The 20981-nt window shown below is 45.9% G+C and overlaps 1 protein-coding gene and 1 pseudogene across 2 annotated transcripts in view; both read left to right on the top strand.

The window, feature by feature from the left end:
- The first annotated feature begins 1848 nt into the window (after positions 1 to 1848).
- LOC101789078 (epidermal growth factor receptor substrate 15-like) lies at positions 1849 to 2966 on the top strand (annotated as a pseudogene).
- A 5902-nt stretch (positions 2967 to 8868) lies between these two features.
- The window catches only part of LOC100721808 (telomerase protein component 1-like), a 47819-nt gene continuing 35706 nt past the window's right edge, over positions 8869 to 20981 (top strand). The window contains exons 1-5 of one of the 2 annotated variants that reach the window (XM_063229828.1): positions 8869 to 8996; positions 17413 to 17578; positions 18766 to 18927; positions 19370 to 19501; positions 20245 to 20406. In XM_063229828.1, the coding sequence (XP_063085898.1) occupies positions 17426 to 17578; positions 18766 to 18927; positions 19370 to 19501; positions 20245 to 20406 (609 nt within the window). In that variant the 5' untranslated portion in view covers positions 8869 to 8996; positions 17413 to 17425. Of the gene's footprint in view, positions 8997 to 13058; positions 13235 to 17412; positions 17579 to 18765; positions 18928 to 19369; positions 19502 to 20244; positions 20407 to 20981 lie in introns of those variants that run through there. The other variant, XM_013154519.3, reaches the window with a different exon arrangement.

Consider the following 20981-nt stretch of genomic DNA (forward strand, 5'->3'; position numbering starts at 1 on the left):
TGCCAGGACCCTCTCCCATCAGGTCTAGGCACCTCCGGCCTCCACAGTCACAGAACTGTGTAGAAACACCTCACCCCAGTTCAGCACCCTCCTCCTGCACCTAAACTAGCCAGGGTCCTGGTACAACACAGGGTTTTTGACCCAATCTCTGTGGGTAAGTGCCAGTGTTGGGTAAAGAACTGAAACACAAATTCCACTTTTTCATCTTTTTGACTTAAGTTTGTGATTTATACTGTGCACAACCCAGGAGGTAACTCTTTGGGACTTGTGGTTTATACACAGCTAATCTCTGATTATCTTAGAATTTGGACGAGGTTTGTTTCTTTTGTTGGCTTTGTTTTCAGTCCAAAGGGGAGTTACTGCCTCCCCTGAATTTAAGTCTCAGTTTCACAATCCCAGGGGCAGGCAGAATGCTGTCAGGGGAGGAGAAAGTCTAGCAACACTGTCTGCACAGCGTCCAGCTGCTTTGGGCCTGTAGATGGAGCCTTATCTTTGGAACGGGAAACTCAGAGCCCCAGAGTTGAAAGGAGAAAGTCCTTGGCAGGGGCCCCTTGTGGACACCCAGGGCTCTGTCTGAATCATTGAGTGGGACGTTGGTTTAATCTCACTGAATGCTATGCGCGTCATCCTAATAGTGTATGAGTTCACCTAGTTGATTTCTGATGTAGCTGCTCTGGTATTTCATGCTGATAGCAAATACAGGTGTGAGCTTTCAGACTGCATAAAGTAACACTGCCTAAAGTTTTCTAATAAAATATATTATGTGCGTTTTCATTGGTGAAAAATGACACAGCTTACATTTTGAAAGGGAGAGAAAAAATAGAAACATGGAGAAGGAATGGAAGTGCATGCTGTAAATAAAATCACAGCTCTCTGGGAGGCAGGGAGATGGCAAGTTTGAGCCCAGCTTGGCCTGCTTATTAATTCAGCAAGACCCTGTATCGAAAAGAAATAGAAAAAAAGTCTTCCCTGTCCTGCATGACGGAAACTCCATGGCCGTGGCATCCCAGACCTTCCTGACACAGTTATCAAGCATGATTCTGATAAGGTGTTGGTTTTCAGATACTGTTGTTTTCCTGAAGAAAATCAGACCTTCCAGACTAGCTTCTTGGAAGGATTTGGGATTTAGCAGACAGGTGGCAAAGGCATCCCGAACAAGAATTGCTAGTTTGGGTCTTGAGGCACGTGCCCAAAATGGACTGGAGGTTTCCCTGAGTAGCCCGATCCTGGCTGCTCCTCCACTGAGTTACCATAAAAGGTCAAGTAGCCCTTTTCTAAACAGTGGAGCTTCTGTAGATGAGTTCACATGGGCTGTAGAGCCTGAAGGTAAGGTCAAGGATGATGTTTTAATAGCTTAAAACCAGGGAATGGATTTTGGTCTGGTGATCAAAGTATTGCTCAACACTAAGTTGCCTGGGAAAACGCTCAGAGGAATTTGCTTGTTGCGTGATACTGACCATGGTGGAAGGCTTTCTTGTGATCAATTGGCAGTTGTAGAATTTTTCCTCTGATTGTCATTTGTTTCTTTCAGTGCAAGGAATTTATCTGAAGAACCATGTTTTGGGCATTCTATTGTCAGTGCATAAGGGGGTCCCAAGAGTGATATTCACAGGTGAGTTCCCAGGTTACATGTGTAAGACTTCAGCAAAAACAGTAGGCAGCAGAACATCGTGTGTCTTCACTTTATAATTTTTATATAAGTTATTATCATATATTTATTTTCTTACATGCCAGCTTCATTGGTGCATGCATGCTTGTTTGCTAGTGAGTCGTGGATATAGAACTGTGTGCTTGTGCTAAGTAGGCGGGGTCACATCCTTAGGCATCCAAGGAAACCCCGGAGGTTTGATGCCGTTTGAGTGGTTCTCCACAACTGCACAGATAATACCTCTGCCAATATTCTTACCTCCACCTTTAATGCCATGTCAGAGTAAAACAGGGGTTGCATCACCTGCAGGAAAAGCTGAATATGATGAAATTGTCTTGAAAACAGACACAGATATTCGTTGGACCTGTGTTGGGATTGTAGGGCCATGAAATCTTCCTGAAAACACATTTATCTCCTGCCTTATTAGCCAATACTTGGGACCAATATGCGACACAAAGACTGTGGGAAGGTTCAAAGATTCAGTTTGCTTTCCTCACATTGTTACTCCTGAGGTGATTCTGCCAGCAGACAGGATGACTACAGAAGAACATCGTAGAATCAAGTCCTGCTGCAGAGTTCACTGCTATTTAGAACCTAGATACCCTTAACAATGAATTTGGACCCAAAAGGCAAAAGAAGCATGTGACCCAGAAGCTAAAGGAGAGAGAAGATACCATTAAACAGAAAACAAATGAGGTACAGAATCTTCAAGGTAAAGTTCAAAGGCCCAGTGTTAACCTGCAAAAACTACAGGTCCAGAAGCAGTGAGTACAGAGTTCCTCAGTGAACTAGGTGAGCAGAAAGCCCAGCTTGAGAAGAAACTCAAAGTCATCCACATGAAATGCATTCAGGCGAGCCCATACGATCTCACCTCAGAAAGCTGGAAAAAAGTGCTGAAGAATCACAGACGTCTACTTAGGATGAAGAACTGGCCAACTTTGGAGAAGAGCTGAACCACCCACAGGAAGAAACAGAAGACTTGGAAAGAGGGTGAAGCAGGAAAGGCTCAGCTGGATTCTCTTCAATACCACCTGCAAGATTCACAACAGGAAATCAGTTCATGCAAATGAGGCTGAACACAGGAGTCTCCAGCAGAAGTAGTCCTGAAACATCACCTTCAGAAGAGACTAGTGGAAATGAAGTAGCAGCTGTCACTGTTAATGAAAAAGCTTTAAAAAAATTTTTTTTATTATTTTGAAGGTAGTAAAATACAACAGAGCAAGATGGAACAAAGCCAATTTAGACAGTACAGTGAAATTGGTACAGAACGTCATAGCAGGTTACAGGGATAACAGCAATAGGTACCACAGTATATCCCATTATCTTCACAATAGTTGTTCTTTCATTCAGGTATAGCAAAATAAAATGAAATACAGAACATTATAAAACTTATCAAAACAGAATATTGAATACAGCAATGCCATTAATCAGAATAAAGCAAAACAGTGGTAAAAATATTTGCCTTAAAAGAGATGGTAGAAGGAAATCCCCCTTATTTGCTATATTGCATATGGTCAACCTCCTAAAAGACGCTCAGATCTCTGGCTCCCATTGCTGACGAAGGGTAGGGGGTGCTGGCTCACTGCCGCTTACCAGGGTGGTGAGCTGGTTGCTTCCTTCTCCTGAAGTTGACAGTGACAGACATGCAAACTGGAAGATCAGTGTAATATGAAATCAAGTTCACTGCCAGGTCCAGTTGCAGACATGAACTTGGATTTCTTACATTTCAATTTTTTGTTGGCCGTAATCCCTTTCAAGGATGATTCTTTTGGCAAAGTTGACCCGTTTGGTGGTGGTCCTTTCAAAGGCTGAGTTCCCTTTGCATCTGGCAGAGTCTCTAAGCTATTTTTTATGGACCCTTTTGTCACTTCAGGTACTCACCCTTTCAGTGCACCCAGGATCAGAAACAATGCAATGGTAGAAACAATGTAGCTTAATGACACTTTGTCTTTTTTTTTTTTTTTTTTAACACTATGTCTGGACTTGTTTTCTTCCTAAAATAAATGCCTTAAGTTTTATCTCTTAAAAATAATAACACATTGTTGAAGAGAGAGGGAGAGGGAGAGAGGAAGAGAGAGAGAGAGAGAGAGAGAGAGAGAGAGGAGAGAGAGAGAGAGAAAGAGAGAGCATGGTATTTTGCTGTTTATTGAAAGGAAAAAAAAATCAAAGAAATTATTTCCGACTGGAGCCTTTAAAAAGTAAATGAACTCTGGTTGGAAGGTGCAAGAAGAAAAAGTAGCTCCAGTTAGAAACAGCTTTGAGGAACCATGAACTATGCAGTTAATTACTCAAATAAGTAAGGATCAATAAACAGCAAAATACCATACACACACACTCTCTCTCTCTCTCTCTCTCTCTCTCTCTCTCCCTTTCTCTCTTCAACAATGTGTTATTATTTTTAAGAGATAAAACTTAAGGCATTTATTTTAGGAAAAAAACAAGTCCAGACATAGTGTTAAAAAAAAAAAGACAGAGTGGTTTTTTGTTTGTTTGTTTGATTGTTTGCAAAGCATGGTTTCTAGTTTGTCTCTGTACTTGGTCTCAGTTATCTCAGGTCTATTTTCCCAGGAATTTTTTCCTTCAAGTGATGATTATCTTCAGGGTAAAAACATCACAATCTAAAATTTCACAGTTTATTCTTTTATATACACAAACCCTTACCCAACGTGCTCTGATTTCCTCTTGACATTCCCACAAGCATTACTCATTTGTAATAATCCCCCCCACTGTCCCCAAGTTGTATTTACAATTAAGAATTTGGACGAGGCACAGATCAATTCAGTTCTCCGTGCTCACCACAGTGACATCCAGTGATCCTCACCGGGGACACTTTCCTCCAGTTTTCAGGAATTCTCTGTATGGCAACTTAAGCCCAGAGGGACATTCCTGGAGATGGAAAATATCCCACTTGGACCGCAGAAGTGAGATCCTGTGTTCTTCTTAGCACAAGCAAAGTTACCTTTGTAAACTGAGAATCCAGTATTGAAAACAAAAACAGAAAACCACACATACTAATCATTAGCTGGCTGATTGACAAGCTGAAATCCTCAAAATAGATTTTAAGTGAGATTTTCTATTTTAAAAGCTCAAGGAAAAAACACCAAAAATATTTTTTAAAGTGTACATATTTGTTATTTTGATGAAAAAGACACATACTAAAATTTATCATCTTATGGAAGGTATATTTGATACTGTTTTCTTATGTTGCTTTCTCATGGAAAGTTTATAATGGTCATGAAAACAGATATTTACTACCAGAGGAATGATCTGACTCAATTTATTGTCAGATCTTGTCAATATTCAAAATATTGACTTGTGTCAACATTCAAAAATCAAAATCTTGGAAGGCAGAAAAGCCTTTGGCAATTAAATACAAGGCATTATTTGCTTAATTGGAAAGCATGTATCTCCTTCATATTTCAAAAATTTATTCCTTTTTCAAATGTGACTTAAAGTATCACCATAGCTCGGTGACAGAATATTTATCTTACATATACAAAACTCTGGGTTTGAACCCTACCAACCCTTAACTAAGATCAAAATTATGGCACATCACACAATGGAAAAGCATCTACTAGGAAGTAGAGAGGTGCTATGCACCCTTCCCAAGAATATGAACACTGAAAAATCGTACTTCTGTAGTCCTGAATGACAGAATCCTTCAACATTGGTACCAGACGTAACTTTTTGTGTATTTCACTTGGTATAACTGACCTGCCCCATATAAATTTCCTATAATCATCTTTAAGAAGAAGCACAAACCATTTTGGTTTTTGAATTTTTACTTCTTTGTTTTACGAGTCAGATTCTTGCAGTGAGGTCCAGACTTGCTGTGAACTTGCCTCTCTCCTTCCTCCAGGTCCCAAATGACGGGTTACAGCTGTGTACCCCCATGCCAGCTTAAGGTTTTGAGAATTAATAAACATTGGCACTGCTTTTTGGCTCATTTCCTTCACTGTTTTCTTTCAGAAGAGAAGAACTTGCAATCTGACTTCAGGAATGGCCAGCCCCCAAACCCCCTAAGCCGCCTCTAGGAGGACCTGCCTGGTGGAGCGCCCTGGGGGGGCACTCAGCAGTGTCCCTCCCGCCTCCTCCGGGGCTACTTACCTCTTGGCTTTTCCTCTTTCACTTGGCCCCAGCTCACACCACCACCGCAGAATCGGTTTCTCTCTCACTCTTCACTTTTACTTTTACAAATAAACTTGGTCATCATGTTTTTAATAAGGTCGTATTTATGAAAAGCAGTTGTATTACTGTTTACAAAGTGTTCAATAAATTTCTCACTGCAACATTTTCATGTTTCAAAGTAACTTAGTTAACATTTTTTCTCTTGGGGCAAGTTTCTCTTCTTCACAAGAGCTCAAGGATGTGGTCCAAGTACATTCTTATACCCACTGAGTTTGAAGTGGGTATAAGCGAGAATGCCAAGTAATACACATAAAATGCCAACACCCTGATGGAGTGGCTTGGATCCTTAAATAAAACAAACTCTCCACATACAGGAATGCGAACCAAAAGCACCCAAACATGTGATAGGTAGTGTGGAAAGTGCTCCCAATGACCCAATCAATGCATACGTTCGTCTTGAAAGCACTTATTCCAGACAGCAACATCAGAAGCACAGCACAAGCAGACCTGGGGCCAAGTATGCCTCCCACTGCACACCCTGTCTCAGAGGAAGGCACAGTGCCCAGCAACATGGCAGATGGAGTCGGAGACTAGCAGTGAAGCAGCTGCGCTGGTTACTCTCAGTTCATGCTGTGTGGCCCTGACACGCTCTTCACTAAGAGCTATAACTAAACCACCAAGAACAGCAAACACCATTCCAAGGAATTAAACCTCACATCATCACAAGAATTTAGGGTCACACTAAAATATTCTAGAAATCAGTACGAGCTGAAGTCTATGGCGAAGCTCTTCTGGTAGCACAAGGTCTGGATGACTATCATCACTAGCACTGTCATGGCCTTGGCCAGCAGCTAGGCATCCTTGGTGCCACTCTGCTGAGAGAGGTTACGAAAGACCACAAAGCCACAGACTCTCAGAGCCAGGAGGAGGAGCTGGGAGCAGGTATACTTTGGCAGTCAACGTTGTCTAGTGTCTGGCGGAGGCCCAAGCCCAATCCGTGACAAGGATCAGGCTCATGTTGTGGGACACAGATCCATTTGCTGAGGAACACAATGCAGAAGGACACCAGTAGGTTGAACAGGAGCCCGGTGTTGACTTACCCACGGCCCAGACTTACTTAATCAGTGATGCCAAGACCATTCTACACCTCCATACTGGTCCATGCAACCCCAGAGCAGCAGGCCTCTAGGGTCCCACACTGTGCCTCCTGCCAGGGGTCCTCACAGACACCAGGCTCATCCCTCTGGCCAGGGTGAGGTCTGTGCCAGTCTAGCCACAGGGGAAACCACTGCCATCACCTGCACACATACTGTTCCCGCTCGAGAGCAGGCCTTTTTGTTTACTTTGTTTGTTGAAACAGTCTCTCCCTGTGGAGTTCACTCCACCCTAGACCTCTCCGTGTAGCTGAGGATTTAGCTCAGTGGAATAAGCACCTGACTGGCAAGGGTGAGGGCTTGAGTTCAATCTCCCACACACACACACCAAAAAAAGGAAAGAAAAAGAAAACAACTCTCTGTGTAGCTCAGGCTGACCTCAGACTTCTGGTAGTCGTCCTGCCCCTTCATGGGTTGTTGGGATTGTAGGCACGCACCCCCTTGTACAGTGGAGTCTTGTTATACTTTTTTAGAATCTGTTGAGGCAAGCATTAGTATAAAACTGATACAGCAGGGGCTGGAGGTTTAGCTCAGCGGCATAAGAGCCCGCCTTGCAAGCAGGCAGTCGTGAGTTCGATCCCCGGTACCGATAAAAAGACAAAAAAAAAAAAAAGAAAAGAAAAGAAAAAACACTGATACAGCAGATGAGAGTCCTCAAGGAGAGGGCCATGCCTGACCTCTTTGCCATCAGCGTCAGCTGACATCACTGCACTCAGAATCCAGTCCTGATCACATTCTAGCTTTATGAGACTATTAATCAATCTACCTCCCTCTCTGTCTCTGTCTCTGTCTCTGTCTCTGTCTGTCTTCTCCTTCTCCTCTAGAGTTTGAACCTAGGCCTCACAGATGCTAAGCTACACCCCCAGCTCTAACCTTATTTTCTTTTGCACTTTTGCTTACACTGTTAATCAGTAGCAAAGTAAAGATTTAAACACAGAGCTATTTAAACACAGCGTACATTTCAATGATCTTGTTTTAGTATAAACTATACTATCTCTACCCATATCTCAGATTATTGCAACATGGTGGCCAAGAATTCCAGACCTCCCTGATTATCTTGATAAAAGAAAAATTCTCTGATGTCGTAAATGTAATTACTAGGGTCTGCATTGTGAGTATACCTCAGGGTAAGGTATTTTCCTCATATCCTTGAAGCACCGAAAAAAAGACTGGCCTCAAACTTTCAATTTTCTGTCTCATCCATCTGAAAAGTTTTGATTTTGGCCCTTAATCACTGAAAAAAAAGAGGACACTATTCTTCCAGGAATGGTGAATAGAGTTTCAGTGGAGTTAATCAGTTAACTTATGCAGTTAAAATTCAGAAAACCAAGACCAGATTATCCAGTTTTCAGGGAAACTCTCTGTTCTGTTAACCCCAACCAGTCCAGGAGCAACAGATGCTTTCTTCTCCTTGTGGGCTGCCCTCTTACCCAGAGCCCTCCCTGCCCGGGGTCATCTGCACCTCCTGTCGGTAGTCAGTGCAGGTTAATGCAAACTGTCCTTTCCTTCCCTCGTGCTTATAGAAATACTCTTAGCTGCAGGTTGGAATGAAACTTTTCCAACTGCTAACGATCCCTGATGTTGATGGTTGTTCAAGCATCACAAGACCTGTTCTCCTTCTGACTAGGGTCTGAAATGGCTCAGTAAGCCCTTCGTGTTCTACTGATTATGCAGTCTCAAGAGTTGTGGTTTAAGATTCCAATTTTATATTTTCTTTTATTATTCCTCCTGGGCTTTAAAATATTCCCCTAAGTCTATCATTTTCAGGTGCAAAATTAACTTTCCAATGCCCTTTCAACTCTAAAGTCAAGCCCACATTTCATGTAAGATCATGAGCTCTGCTTTTAGTAAACTGCTTCGAGGCAAATCTATCCTCCACTGACAACCTCCTCCACTGTGCTCATATAAACGCCCTCTGGGGCAGCAGTGCAGCGCACACTGTCCTTCAGCAGCAAAGAGAGCAGGTACACGTGAGGCCGGGCCTCAGGAGCCGGGCTCTGTCCAGGCTGGCTGGACTTGGATGAGCCATTTCGCGTCATTTTGGCCGACTGTGCAAAGAGATACAGGTGAGCAGAGGCAAAGTGTGAATACTTCTTGGGCAAATCCACAATGTTGGAATGTGCTAGCAAGCTGCAAGTGGGACGGGTAGGGCTTTCTCGGCTTGCCAGTCAGCACGGGGATGTGGAGCTCCTCTTCCCAGGATCTTCAAAGAGGCAAGGCTGAGAGATTACTGAATTACAGTGTGTGTTCTGTCTCTCCTCTATAGAGCAGATGGTTTCATTATTTTCTCTTTGTGGATTTGTCAATCGCTAAAGGAATAGTGATAACATCAACTGCATAAATGGCTTCCCAAAAGAGTCTTAAGGCAAGCACGAAAGCCAGTTGTGAGCCTAGGCTTGGTGGCACCCACTTGGGATCTTAGCTTTTAGGAGGCTGAATGAAGTAGGAGGATCAGTGTGAGTCTGAGTTCATCCTGGGGTCCATAGAGTTTAAAGCCACTGCTTGCTCCATAGGAAAAACTTGTCTTAAAAAAAAAGAGGTCATCACGGTGGTGCATGTCTGTAATGAAGAGGAGAGGGAGGAAGGGGCAGAAGAGAAGGAACAAATCTGACTGCCAACCCAGTAGCCTCTCATCTATTTGTTTGTTTTGGCGATAGAGTAGTACTTGTAATTATGAACTTAACTTGTTGTATGATTTTAGGGAAGATGGTTGATTTCTGCTTGTATGCCGAAAATGGCTCTGGTCATGCTTCTCACCTTATGTGGAGTTTGTGAATGGAAGCAAGAGTTTGCTGACACTACAACTAGCAATGAAACAAAGCAATTATAGCCAGCTGTGATGGTACAGATCTGTAGTCCCAGCATTTGGGAAGCTGAGGCAGGAGGGCTGCTGCAAATCCGAGGCCTGCTTGGGCTGCAGAGTGAGTTCAAATTTAGCTTGGCCTAACAGCAAGACCCAGCTTTGAAAAATAAAGCTACAACAATATAGTAAACATTATGTAAAACTCAGTAATCTCTTCTCTCTGGAACTTTTTAGCTAATATTTTCTGACCCTTGTTGAGCATACATTACCAAAACCTAAGGCATGTTGCTCTATGAGTTACTGCCTCAACATATTTGAAGCAGGAGTCCATGAGTTCAGTAGTGGCAAAGCTGTGTCACACCTGCCACACCCAGGTGTTTGTGAGCACTCAAAGCTCTAAAGGTTTGCCCACAGTGCCCTGGATGCTTCTCGTGTTCTCTGTGTCACAGATAGATGTTTCACGGTGAGCCTCAGTTGGCTGCTAGGCTTGTGTGGAGGGCTCAAGATTGCTGCTTTGTACACATGGGTCATACTGGTAAGTCACCAGGCCAGCTTGAATTCAAGAAATCAGGCATCAGAGTCCACTTCCCAAAGAGAAGAGAAGTGGACTTTACAGTCTGCTTTATACATGCAGCACTAACAAGAAAGACCAGGCACTGGGGAACGTCCTTGAAGGAACATGAAGAAATACAATGGGAACGGTCAGCAGATCAAAAACCTAACACTGTGCAGTTTGGAGTGGGAGAAGTCAGCAGAGAAAACCCCTTGATGCTCTTGTAATCCGCTGATCCCTTTCTGCTGCTTTCAAAGGGCTTGGGAGGGCTTGTCTGCTTATCAAGCAAGTGCTTGTTCCTATGTCATCACTCTCATGATGCTCCATTCTTGGTGATGGCTATGTTAAATATACACACACATGGTAATTCCAAAGGAAGCTGTTCAAAAAGGCACATGATACTAATGGCCTTTCCACTCCCACTGGTCACTGTGCTCCCCTAGCTTCTTTCATAGGGTGGCCTTTCCTGGGGTACAGGTCCTTCTCTCCACCGCATGACCTGTCCTTGGTTCCTGAGTCGAATATAGCACCTTTCCTGATCTACCTTGTGCTCTGTGGCTTCGGCATATATCTGTCTCTGCAGACCTGAGTATTTCATAAAAAGACCTGTTTGACGTACTTCTCACAGCTATTCGCTCTATCCTCTCCATTTGATAGTGCTGAACAGACATTTACTAAATCAGAGTGGAGCAAGACAAATTCTCAGCACAAACATGCAATTCAGCGGTGAAATGCAAATTCCTCTTGTTGTCAGGTTTCTGGGTGACAGAGGGCTCGTTCTAGAGGTGCTTTCTAGGCTCTTGTTCTCCTGAAGGAAGAACTGAGCAAAACAAACAAAAAAGGCAGTGAGGTTTTACATTTATTGAACGTAAGAAAAGAAACATGCTCTGCCAAGGGCATGGGGCAATTAAAGGTAGGATGCAAACAAAGCTGGGCAGAGTGGCACATGTCTGTAACCCCAGAAGTCGGAGGGTGAGGCAGGAGAATTGCCACAACTTCCAGGGCAGTGTAGGCTACACAGACTGTTCACAGCCAGTTTGTACTACTTAGAGATACCTGTCTAAAAAGAAGAAAGAAAGAAAGAGAGAGAGAGAAGAAAGGAAGGAAGGAAGGGAGGGAGGAAGGGAGGGAGGGAGGGAGGAAAGAAAGAAAGAAAAGAAAGATTGTCTGTGAAGTTGCTATTTTTGAATCATCTTTCAAGCTAAGAAAGAGAGCACAAAAGATTTCTTGGCACAGGGTTGTGTCCAAATTTAGGTTACTGAACAAATTACCATAGGCTGAGAGGTTTATACAACAGACCCTGGAGGCTGGAAGCCTGAGATCAGATGACAATGTGGTCTGGTTTTGCTGAGGGCCCTCTTCTAGGCTCAGATGGTTGACTTACTTACTGTATGCTCTCAAGCAGAGGCAGAGAGAGAATTAGATACTCATCTCTGTCCTTATGAGGCCACTAATCTCTTCATGAGGGCTCCCTCATCATGATCTCACCGCCTCCTAGGAAGCCATCCTCAAACACTATCACAGGAGACTATCATTTTGACGTGTGAATTCTTGGAAGGACACAAACTTGTAATCTGCTGTAGCGGCTAACAACTAACGGGGCTGGTGGTAGTAACAAAAAGAAATCTAAGGGAGACTCAGTTTCCCACCCGAGTCTCAAGGGTAGCTGCATAGGTCCCTGAGGATCCAAGCCCTGCCGAGCCCAGAGCCCCAGAGCCCCAGAGCCATCCAACAGGGAGCCACCAGCCTAGCCAGCAGGTTCTGATGATTTCTAGCTCTACCCATCACAGCACAAGGCTCCAGCGCCACAGTGTGGGGGTTCAAGGAAAAAGCAGGGGTCAACACAACTGACACAAGACTATTTACAGAAATAATAGCAGAAAATTTTCCAAGCATGGGAAAAGAATCTGATCCACAGGTAAATGGGTACGACTGCAGATCATACTCATAAGTGAAATAAATCAAACTCACATGTGTAAATACTGTACTGTTACCTTAGTGTAAGAAACTAAGAAAACAAATAAGATCTAAAATTTACGATAAATTTTGTATAAGGGGAAGAAAGTACTCAGAGGAAAAGTAACTGAGATAGGGGAAAGGAGAAAAAAAGGGAAAAGGAACAAGACATAAATTTGTGTGTGTGTGTGTGTGTGTGTGTGTGTGCGCGCGTATAGTAGCTAAGATGACTATACTACTGACACTGTTAGTTCTGGAAAAGAACAGTTAATAGTCATGATTAGATCAATATTGCCTGTGGTAATCTAAGCAATGCTTTTGAATACATGAATATACAATATAATAATAATTGTTAAATTCCTATTATCTTGTTTTGAAAGCCTATATTGTTATTGTCTTGGGTTTGCCGTTGTTCGTTGTTGTTGTTGTTTGTCTCTTTTGCTTTTTGTTCTTCTTTTCTGTGTCTTTTTTTCTCTTAAAAGGGGGGGGGGGCTGGGGTGGGTTCGGGACATAGCTCAGTGGCACGGCGCCTGCCTGGAAAGTGCAAGGTGGTGAGTTTGGGCCCCATCCCGAAAAAAAGAAGATTCTCCTTGAACCAGTGTGAAGAGATGTAAATGGAGAAAGGGTGAGGAATTTCCTAAGGAGAAAGCCAATGTCGCAGGGGGAAAAGCCTTAACGTAGGGGAAAGAGGCTCAGGGGAGACAGAGGCTGAAAGAAGCGCAGCAGGGTGGTGGGCGTGCTCCGCGTCTCCCTGCAGGGGTCCCCTCTGCTGCGCCCCCGCCCGGTCCCGCCTCCGCTTCCACCCTCGCAGCCGCAGGGAGCGGGGGCCAGACCTCTGCTTCCGGCTGCCAGAACCCGAGGCCACCAGCAGGCTCTCAGCTCCGGTCCTGCAGACCTGAGCGCAGGCAGAACTTCCCAGCCCGGGCTGGAGCGCCGGCGCGCGGCCGAGGCTGCACGCGAGGAGCTCAGCTGGTGAGCGAGTGCTGAGCCAGGTGCGACTGCCTGCCCTTCCCGCGGGGTGTGGGGGACCCGGGTGGGGAGGGCGAGGGCAGAGGGCGGGAACAGGACCTCGAGAGGAGGAAGGAAGGGACCCTCCGGGAAAGGCGGTCCTCCTCCTGCCCCCACGCGCCCCGGGAGGAGAAAGTAGCCCCGCGCGCGCCCTGGTGGTGCCGGAGCGCAGCGGGGGCCCGAGCTCCGCTGCCCGCTGCCTGCAGCCTGCAGCCGCAAGGTGGGTGCGTGCCGCCGGCTCTCCGGGGTCTCCTCGGGCCGGCAGAGTGCTACTATGGGCCAATTTGTGTAACGCACAAAAAAAGAGGCCGTGGTGGTGGAGGGCTGAAGGGAAATGTGCACGGGAGCCTGTGAAACTTCGTGTGAACCTCAGCCGCGCTCAGCTCTGGGGAAGGGACTAGAAGTGGGAAACTTTTCCGGTGTGATCCCACGAATCTGTCTTGGCAAACTCCAGCCTAAAAACCAGCGACCATAAAGGTCTGCTAGCTTTGATTTTGAGGCCGTCCCTTCTGTCACCTTGGATTACAATAACGCAGAGATTGCTCAGGCCTTTGGAAGTGGGGGGCACAGTGCAGAGGACGTAGGGATTTACAGGGGACCACAGATCTCATTCCGCGTTAGAAACTGGAGATTGAACTTAGGGGCCTCTGTCATTGAGCTGTTGCTGTATTTCAAGGGTAAGTCTTGCTCCCTTGTCACAGCCGGCCTCTGACCTGTGACTTTTTGGCTCAGCTTGTAAGGTAGGGGGCAGAAGCCTTCGGGTTTTTTAAGCCAGAGCTTTGCTGTGTTAGTGCTTTGCCTGGGTTGGGCTGGAACATGTCGACCCCTGCTGCAGCCTTCCATAGTGCTGGGATTACATCAGGTGTGCCCCACCGTGCCTGCCAGCCACCATGCTTTATGTGTCTGTGTACCTTGACGTCCTGCGATCTGCTATTTTTTTTTTTTTTTCTTCTTCTGGAGTGTCAGTTCATTCAAGTTGTCTACAGATTCCTCTACATTCTTGTCCTTGAGCTTACTCATATACTAAGATTGAAGTGGTTTACTTATGCTATTCCTAAAACATTTAAATGGGATTGGGAAATAAATTTACATCCAAAGAAGTAAGTAGGTTGATACATTTCTTATGGCATATTCTAAGCATTTCCTCAGGGAAAGGTTCTTAATGCACAGTTTACAAAAATCTTGGGAAATCTAAGAATGGCACAGCATGGAAATCCTGACCATGGGGTACTAAGTCTATAGACCAGCTTCGTAGCTTTTAGCAGAGTTTCAAAAGTCTCTAAATTGTCCTGATTAGGAACTGTAGAAAGAATGGTGAACAAAGCCGAAAGGATCTTGCCCCAGGAACCTACAGTCAAGCGGCCAAACGAAGCAGGTGACCTGTGGTTCGGTAAGGAAAGTACAGGCTTGGGGAAAAGATGAGAGGTTGCCTGTGCTAAAGTGGCTCTGGGTGTCCCTGAGGCTCCTCCTGAGGAATGTGAGTGAGAGGAAGTTACATGGGCGTTGGCTCGGTGAAGGAGAGATGGGGAGGATGCGGAGAGGAGATGGGGGAGGAGGGGAGCAGAGGAGTGCGGAGAAGTGAGGAGAAGAGAATTTCAGGCATCTGCCAAAGTCCAGAGTCAAGAGACAGCCCAGCAGTTCTGTAGTTGAGGCTTAAAGTGCTGTAGGTGGACTGACGCAGGTGTCAGTAAGCGATGAGGCTGGGAGGTGTCAGAAGCTGGGTTATGTGTGTAATGCTGGGGATGCAGGAGGGGGATGAGACAAACGCGCCCTGCAAGGAGATTTAGTTCAGTGTGGAGAGACTGTGAGTCAGTTCTCAAAGAAGCAAACAAGGTGTTTTAAATTTTGACAAAAAGTAATAAGCACTTTACTATCTGATTTATAAATGGTGGCTGAAGTGTTTCCAGGTGAGCTTTTCAGACTGATTTGCATATAGCAAATCACCAGTCACTCGGATTAGAGGTTTCTACAAAGGTGGTGACAGGAAGAATGGAATAAAAAAAATTAGATAACATCTGAGAAGTCATGGGAGTAGGATTAATAATATTTAGTCATTTCCAGAATAACAACAACTTCTATTTATTGACTATTTACTGCCCGCAAGATATTTCCACGAGCGCTTTGTATATTTTTCTCATTTATTCTTTTCATACTTCTGAGAGATAAGCATTTTTCTTAATTTTGGGTAGAGAAAACCCAGATCCAGACAATTTAAGTAAGTTTCCCAAGAATGCAGGGTGTGGGAGCCAGGAGTCAAACCTAAGTGTGTGTCACTGCAAACCCTTCGGAACAGAAGTGACATAAAAGGGGACTAGGTTTGAGGCAGAAGTGGGAGTGAGGAAAAAAGTGATGACACCTTTGGGATCTGAGGACTGGGGGGTACCTTGGAGTCACCCAAGTAGAGATGTCTCATGGGCAGATGGATAAATCAGTACCGTATGAAACTCGGGGAATAATCTGGCAGAGAAAATGAATTGGACTTGCCAGTACAGGAAGGTTATTTGGAATCACAGGTTAGTTGAGACCATCCCAGGAAAGTCTTTAGAAGGATTAGAATGGAAGGGAAGGGAAGATCAATGTTAGGGAATAAGGAGAAAGAAGATGGACCTAGAACTGTAAGAAGAACATTGGAGAGTAGTATTGTGGATACCAAAGTAAAAAGTGTTTCAGAGAGAAAGGGAGCAAATGGTGACATTTTCCACAAAAGCGTTTGCTCAGATGCATCTGTCCCTTCGTTGTATAACAGCCAGCTTATTAGTTATTCACGAGGATAGTTTTGGTGGACAGAACCCCATTTAGTTGTTTGGAGAGTGTCATGGTTTGTGTCTCAGTGCCCTTCCCGCAGACAGCCTCACGCAGTCATGGGGGCAGGTTTTTCAGAGATGGCTGAACCTAGAGTTTGTGACTGATAACTGGTCCAATGCTAGGATGAAAGGGTTTGAGTGCTATACACACCCTAGGGCTGTCTCGTGGTTAGTTTTCTTGCCATGCTGAGACAAAATGCCCAATGTCTAAAATTAAGGAAGGAAAGGTTTACTTAGCACATAGTATGTGGAGATTCCAGTCCATAGTCAACTGGCTCCAAGGCAGGATATGGCAGAGGAAGACAGCAAAAGCAACAAGAACAAAACGAAGGAGCACAAGAGAAGACCCTTCCTGTCCCTTATGTTATGTGGAGGCTACAAACCCTAGCATGGGTGTGGTGCTCACATCCACAGTCCCAGCACTACACAATGAATGTGTCACAACTCCTGATGCAACTGACTCCATGACTGCATGAGGCTTTGGGGGGACTCTAGACCCAAACCTTAGCAGGTAGGTGAGCTGCATACAATATAAGAGATCAGTGGAATCTTGTCTTCCCTGTTGCTTTTGCTCTCTTCTGCCACAATGAACTGTCGCTTCCCTGCCATGTGCCACCCAGCCTTGGAGCCAGCTGAGACCTGAGGGACTGAAGGCTCTACAAAGTGTGAGCTAAATAAACTTTTCTCCTGGTAGCCCTGTGTGGTGGGTATTTTGTCCAGCAACAAAAGAAGTAACTAAGACAAAGAGTGAATAGAAACCAGGCACGGTGGTACAGAACTGTAATTCAAGCATTCTGAGAGCTGAAGGTAATGGGATTGCAAGTTCAAGTCCAGCCTGGGCAATCTAGTGACTTAGCAAGACTTTAAAATTTTCAAAAAAATAGAAACCAAAAGAAAGGGGTAGGAATGGAGCTCGTTGTCTCATAGGTAAAACAATAAAACAAGATGCACGTAGAAATCAAGGAAGTCTCAGTGGTGAGCATACACAACTTGGTCAAGATGTTACTTCTCTGGAGCTAAGAATCCAGATTCAAATTACAAGTGAGCCCTTTTTTCTACAGAGTTAGGGTCATACAGATAGCCTTGGGAATCTCCTTTACTGCCTTGTGAGAAGACATATTCTTTCCTTTTCCAGCCGACCCTTTATCAAAAAGCTTTCTTGCTCTTCACCTTTTTCCTTGCCCTTCTGTAGCCCTCTATTTTAGAATACCTCTGAATGAACGCAATCCCAAAAACCTGCATTAATTGTTTTCTGTGCACACTTCACTGGCATAACCAGCAGGGCCAAGATGCATTCCCCATGCACAGAGGGAGGCCAGTGCTCACCACGTGTCTCTCTCTTTCTGGGTGCATTCTAGTTGGGCTACAGCCATGGAGAAGCCACATGGGCATGGGTCTACTCACTCAGAGATCCTCTCCTTGAAGAACGAATGTGTGGCCACAAGTTCTGAACCGAAGACCATGGAAAAACCACATGGGGATGTGGCTGCCCACCCAGACATCCTGTTCTTGGAGAACCAGTGTGTGAGTACCTTTCCCAGTGGAAAGAGCGACATGTCTGCCAGCATCTGCAGCTGTCTCCCAGGATGCGTGCTAACTTGTGCAGCCTACACACCACCACACGCCTGCCCTCTGAGGCTGCAAGCAGCAGGAGGGCTCAGTGTCTGTCTCCTGCAGAGACAGTTCAGGGAGCACCTTGGGGATTAACCCAGACACTCATTTGGTTCCACACGTATCTCTTGTCAGTAGCGTTCATGGCCACAGTTTCCCTGTGTGCTGCTTTGTGTCTGGCACAGCCTTTCTCCTTAGGGCCTCTTTAGCCTACAGCCATCTTCCTCCACAACATTACACTTCCTGTAGTTCAGAGATTCTGAACAGCAGATCATAGAAAGCCTCTGCTCAGGGCAGAGCTGACATGACATTGCCACAGCAGGGTCAAACCAGTGCCACTGAGATCAGGGAGGAGGCGGATCTGCTATCCCAGACCTCCCTTCCCTCTGTATTCTGGTGTAAACGCACATCCACTAGACACTGAGTACATGGGTCAGAATTGGCAGACGAGCACACACTGCCACTGTGCTGACTGGAATTGGGCTGAGGGACAGTGAACCTGAGCTCCATACTGTTTGCTGATTACAAAGTATGCAGCCCTGGGCAATACTCAGAGCCCTCCGTGGCCTCCATCTCCTTACATTTCACTTGGAGTCTCTGAAAGTACCGTTCACACAGTTGTTGGGCTTCCAACTCCTGCCACCTATAGCGATTTAGAGCTGCACAATTTGCAAAGTCATGAGAATGCGTTGTTCCATTTCGTTTTCTAACAGTGAGAGCGGGTAGGTGTTGGTGAAGGAGGAAGCCGAGCTTCAGGGAGGTTAAGTAACTTAGAGTTGCAGGGGGCCACACGGGAGTGGCTCTGTCCCTTCTGGTTCTAAAAATGTCTTAATAGTATCCGTGGTGCGAGGGCTGTGACATTAGTAAGGGTGTGAACTAGGAGGGAGATCTGAAAGCCTCAGGGCAGAGGCCGAGAGGCTGAGCAGGGAAAGGGTCTGTGGGTGAGTGAGGGCTCAGTGGGGACTGGGCAGGTCAGTGCCGGTGCATGCTGGGGCGAGGGGAGAGGACTTTATAGATGTCAGATGGAGAGGTGAACCCTTCCCATCTCTGGGACTGCCTTCCGATTTATGTGATGGCCCTGGGTCTGCCTCTGTCCCCAGGACCATCTGTGCTGTTTCAAGGAAGAGAAAGAGTCAGACGAGAAGGAAGGGGAAACGGCCCAGATGCCTTTTTACAGCCTAATCTCGGGAGAAGCGGAGGAGTTGGAGGTGGCCCCCCGGCTTACCTACGGGCCCACAGACCTGTACCTTCAGCAAAACAAGGTGAAACTTCCCGAGTTGGGGAGGGGTTGATTTTGGTGGTGGAGGAAACTGAACCAGATCTCTTCTGCAGGTGGAAGGGGAAGGAGCTGCTTTTTTTTCTCTTTCTTGAATCCTTTATGCTTTGTTTTTCTTTTCATTTTGGTGCATATGTCTTTTGAGAGAGGATCTTGCCATGTAGTTGGGGCTAGTTTTGAACTCACAGTGTAGCCCAGTGTGGCCTTGAACTCGTGGTGCTCTTCCTTCCCCAGCTCCTGAGCGCTGTGGTTAAAGGCATGTAGCACCATGCCTGGCTTCCAGTCCCATTTTCTAAACACTTAGAGGGACAGACATCTTTCCGAGTCTGGGTCCATTGTTCTTGTCCCGGTTTTGTAAGTAGCACCACAAAGATGTTCAGGTCTGTCTGTTACCTCGCTCTTCCTTTCCTTCCCATCGCATCTCCTAGATGACGCTGATGAAGTTACTGTGCTGTACTGTGGCCTCACATGTAAACACGGAAAGTACAGTGGAACTCACTGATTGCATCCTTGAAATCTGTGCTAATCTTGGCCCCTTGGACCCGGAATTCATCCTCAAGGTATTGTAGATAAAGGAGGCATTGGGGTGGCAGTGGAGAGAGGAATGTGCTTCACTGTGTACGAGGGTGCTGACTGGGTTTTGATTGTGAGTGGAAGCAACTTCACTCAGGAGAGAACAAAGATCTCTGGTGAGTGGGAGCCCTTATCTCTGGGTTTGCACAGACAGTGGAAAAAAGAAGAGATCATGAAAGTGTGTTAGGTGTGATTTGCTTCATAACCCAGGCTAAGTGTCCTGCGTAACAGCTGAGCTGGCTCTTAGGGAGCTCCCGGGGTTGTAAGGAAGGCAAATCACTTTCCAGAGTAGCATGTAAAAGCAGCTGGATACAGATAATGTTTGAAAGGCAGAAGAGAGGGGGGTGTTTTGGGGAGGGTTTGGGAGATGGCAGGTTTCGTCTCTGACCCACACCCATGAGTTTGATAGATGTTGGTGGGAGCAGCATTCTGAATAGACACAGGGCCTGGATGGCTTGGAAGCAGTCTGCAGAGTCAGGAAGATCAGCTACAGAGGTGGGCAGAGGCAGGGAAGTGATGGGAAACATCACTGTGGCACACATGCCTCACAGACAGCTCTAGAAGGTTCGCCCTCACTGTGCTAAATCATGGAGGGCATAGATGGCAGGCTAGGAGAAGTGGACGTGAAATTTTGCAGTACAGAGGGCTAGAGAAAGGCAGACGCAAAACGTGAGTTAGTTTAGAGCAGGAAGGTACAGCAGAGGTCTAAGATGCCCATCCCGTGTCCTAGGCGTCTTTGTATGCCAGGCAGCAGCTGAACCTCCGGGACGTGGCCAACAAGGTCTTGGCTGTCGCCGCCTTTATGCCCGCCTGCCGCCCCTACCTGCGACACTATTTCTGTGCCATTGTCCACTTGCCTTCCGACTGGATCCAGGTCGCTGAGTTCTACCAGGTACAGCTCTCAGTTCCCAAGCGTGGCCCTCCCTGGCTTGCCTCTCTTGCTGCCTGAATCACTGGGGCAAACTCTCAGCCAAGTCTGCCTCCTCTCAGCTTGCCCAGCCCAGGGCCACAGCGGGCAGCTTTTCCTGCTACTAGGTTGGGTTAAGCAACAGGACAGGACCACAGCCTTGCGAAACAGTGGATCTTAACTCTGGACCTTGAGTTCACAGTGAAGAAAATGGAAATCAGAGACGATTGCTGACCTGCCAAGTACCATGGAGACTCATTTCTGTCCTCTCCTGTCTGTCCTTTCTTCTCTCTTTTCCTCTGCCCTCTCCTCTCTTCTCTTGTCCTCCCACTTCTGAGTCGGGGTGTGAGTATGCATGCGTAGTATGTGTGTTACTTGGAATTGAACCCAAGACCTTTTTTTCCTTTTTAATGGACTGGGATTTAGGGTACTGAATGGGAGACGTCGCCTTTGGACACACCCTGCTCCCACTCCCAGGGAATATTCCTTCTGATCTTCCTGGGATGCTTTTTGAGGCTTTTCCTACTTCTTCTGGGCACTGTCCTTGCTGGAAGCTGCTT

Source organism: Cavia porcellus, unplaced genomic scaffold (genome assembly GCF_034190915.1).
Source record: "Cavia porcellus strain 051 isolate PalLab524CR breed Dunkin Hartley unplaced genomic scaffold, mCavPor4.1 scaffold_18, whole genome shotgun sequence".
In the NCBI taxonomy this organism is placed as follows: Eukaryota; Metazoa; Chordata; class Mammalia; order Rodentia; family Caviidae; genus Cavia; species Cavia porcellus.